The sequence below is a fragment of the Sorghum bicolor genome, chromosome 10 (assembly GCF_000003195.3).
Source record: "Sorghum bicolor cultivar BTx623 chromosome 10, Sorghum_bicolor_NCBIv3, whole genome shotgun sequence".
NCBI classification, from domain to species: Eukaryota; Viridiplantae; Streptophyta; class Magnoliopsida; order Poales; family Poaceae; genus Sorghum; species Sorghum bicolor.
In genome coordinates, this window is record NC_012879.2 from 20,527,465 (window position 1) to 20,530,965 (window position 3,501).

The 3,501-nt window shown below is 41.3% G+C and overlaps 1 protein-coding gene across 1 annotated transcript; it reads left to right on the plus strand.

Moving 5' to 3' along the window:
• LOC8072915 (10 kDa prolamin) lies at positions 2,556-3,161 on the plus strand. Its single transcript, XM_002436934.2, has one exon. It carries the CDS (start codon positions 2,614-2,616, stop codon positions 3,055-3,057), a length of 444 nt encoding a protein of 147 aa, XP_002436979.1. The 5' UTR covers positions 2,556-2,613; the 3' UTR covers positions 3,058-3,161.

The window sequence follows — 3,501 nt, forward strand, 5'->3', positions numbered from 1 at the left end:
ATTACTACCTTAATCTAAGGCATCCTATGGATTAGGGCATTCAAAAGAATTCTAAACCAGAATAATAATAGTAACAACAAACTTACTTGAATTAGAAGTTGAATACCAAACGACTCTCAGAAGCAAGCTCTAGGGCTAGTGGAACTTGATCCCATAGGTACAAGCCGGAGAGGAGACACCGATAGGCTGGAGCTTCCCCCAACTCTTCCCCAACACTCTATCTCTCTATTTCTAAATAAGACTAGTCTTAATCTGTTGTTGACTACAAAACTAATCTTCTCTCAATGCTTCTCTTGATTCTCTCTAGGAACTCTTGATGTAGAAGTAGAATTAGGGTTTCAACCTAGAGGAGAATGCTTTCATCTGAGGGAGGGGGCTCGGTATTTATAGCCCGGTGGAATGAACGTGGACCCTTGGATCAAACCAACTTGAAGAATGTTGGAGATTAAGCCTTGAGGTCGATGGAGCAACGTGAGAGGAGCCTGCTGCCATGTGGGGCCAGGCTAGGGCAGCCACCCAACCCCCAGGGAGGGCTACCTGGGTCAATGCCAGGTGGGCCCCACCTTGCATGGTCTTGCCTTTATTGTTCTCTAGAATCTTCATTTGGAGTTGCGTTGGAATATGCTTTTTACACCGACATCCACCATATATTCTCTTATTTTCCTATTTAATCCCTAAAAACATAGATATACCAAAACCTGTGGAATTCTGTTAGATAACTCCCTATTCTATGTTGATATTTATTATATTCATCCTTTTCTTGTTTGGCTGACGGTTTATAATTGAGTTAGTGACTGTCAACACTGGTCTACTGAACTTGGGTTTTAGGAATTTCTAACTTGAAAACTCTCGGTTTGGCCTTAAGAATGAGATGGATTTGGTTGCAAAAAAATAGAGCGAAACCATCCTTGGGCTGATCCCCGAGTGCATGTTCCTGATCAGGTGAAGCCTTCTTCATGGTGGCTACTATTTCTGAAGTTGGTAATGGTGAACACACCCTATTTTGGATAGACAGGTGGTTGCATGGTCAATGTATCATAGAATTGGCTCCACAACTTTTTGTCGTTCCCAAAAGAAGAACCAAGCATCGTACAGTACAAAGAAGCTCTCACTAATTGGCCTTGGATTGCGGACATACAAGGAGCCCAAACTATTGGTGTATTGGTTGACTGTCTTCATCTATGGGACATCCTTTCAGTTCTACAACCAGAAAGGGAGGACAGACTTATTTGGAGACTATCTTCTAATGGATAGTATTTAGCCAAGTCTCGATATGAGAGCTTCTTCTTGCGCTCGACCATCTTTGCTCCATGGGAGAAAATCTGGAAGTCCTGGGCACCACCTAAATGTCGGTTCTTCATGTGGCTTGCTGCGCACAATAAGTGCTAGACAGAAGATCGACTTGCACACTATGGGCTACCCCACCCAGAGTGTTGTCCACTTTGTGATCAAGATGTGAAACCGTCAACCATGTCCTAGTCGGTTGTGTCTTTGCTATGGATTTTTTGTTTCTTTTGCTAAGACAGGTCGGCCTTCAGGCCTATATCCACAACCTTCAGAAAACTCCTTTCTCGATTGATGGGACAGAGATAGTAGTGCTACTTTTGAATTGGTGAGACAAGGTGTTAATTCCTTAATCATTCTTGGAGCCTGGATTCTTTGGAATCATCGTAATTGCTGTGTTTTTTATGGGTTGGTTCCAAGTGTTGTTGGGGCTTTAATCTTAGCTGGAGCGGAGTGTCGGCTGTGGATCTCGACAGGGGCTCGAGGATTATCCCTCTTGTATGCCCCCCTCCCTAGTGATTAGTCCTTGGGGATGTTTGGTGTTGTTAGGGTCGGCCTCCAGTTATTTCCTGAGGCGTGTTAGGCTATGACTAAGTGGTGTTGAGTTTGTGTTGGTGTATTGGGTGTTTGGTGTATTTGTTACTAGGTTCTTACACCCTCCTCCTTCTTAATATATTGAGACACGGATCTCCTACGTTTTTTGAGAAAAAAGTAAATTAGTGGCCCCCAAAGTATATTCCATTTTCTAGTAGTGTTTGGTGAAATTTTGCGTAGTTTGACTTAGGACAAATTGAGATCCTTATTTTTAGGACAAAGGGAGTAGTAAGAACTTATTCAGAAATTTAATCATTTACTAAAGAAGGTTTAAGTTTGCTACTTCATTTCCTTAATGTTGATTTCACGTTAAATGTTCTTTGTGTTGTATACACTCTGTCTATAAGGATGCAATAGACACATACAAATTCAGTTGCAGTAGTCTCTTAATCCACCTCAGCTAGTCCTAATGATGCCACCAATTTACTTTAGCAAGAGCAAAATTAAACCAATCTGATGTGGCTGTCACATTATAAATAAACTCATCATGCTTTACTAAGTACCTTTTCGTATTAATCCGAAAATAGTTAAGGAAGTCCCCAAATTTGACCAAATGCCAAGTCATCCAGCTTATCCAGCATTCAACTTTCAGTTCTGCAAGTGCCAGAAATTGTTTTTCATCTACATGGTCTTAGTGAACTGCAGCCATCTATAAATAGGGCCTAGATCAATAGCAGTCCATCGCCCTCACAAACGCATATCTACTATTCTCTTGGAAGCAAGGAAACCACCGCCATGGCAGCCAAGATGTTTGCATTGTTTGCACTCCTAGCTCTTTGTGCAAGCGCCACAAGTGCGACCCATATTCCAGGGCACTTGCCACTAGTGATGCCATTGGGTACCATGAACCCATGCACGCAGTACTGCATGATGCAACAGAGGTTTGCCAGATTGTTAGCGTGGCCAATCCCGATGCTACAGCAACTGTTGGCCTTACCGCTTCAGCCGGCGTATCAGACGCCAATGATGATGCCGAACATGATGCCACCAATGATGATGAGGCCGACGATGATGCCACCAATGACGATGATGCCGAGCATGATGTCATTGCCACAATGTCACTGTGATGCCATCTCCCAGATTATGCAGCAACAGCAGTTACCATTCATGTTCAACCCAACAGCCATGGCGATCCCACCCATGTTCTTACAGCAACCCTTCGTTAGTTCTGCATTCTAGATAGAAATATTTGTGTTGTGTACTGAATAATAAAGTTGACATGCCATCGCATGTGACTCATTATTAGGAATAAAACAAGCCAATAAATTGCTTTTCCCTTATTATATCTCTCTGTGTGTTTGCAAAGCCTGTTATCATTTACTGTTATGAATCGGAACTCTAGTTTTCAAGATACATACTCTCTCCGTCCTGTAACATAATTTATTCTAGCATTTAAATTTTGTTCTCAAATATAATACATTTAAGAGGACAAAAACGAGTTTGCATTAAATATTTTTGATTTACCAACCAATCACTATTAATCACGTTGATAATAGCGTCCAATTATAGAAAATAAAATAAGGATACATGTGTCTTTTATGTTCTCTTTTAATTTATTTTAAAATTCCTATGATGCAATATATTATAGGACAAAGGGAGTTTTTTTATCATGTCTAGACATCA

Bases quoted from the DNA above. Each gene is read 5' to 3' on its own strand.
- LOC8072915 (XM_002436934.2), top strand. From the start codon at position 2,614: ATGGCAGCCAAGATGTTTGCATTGTTTGCACTCCTAGCTCTTTGTGCA.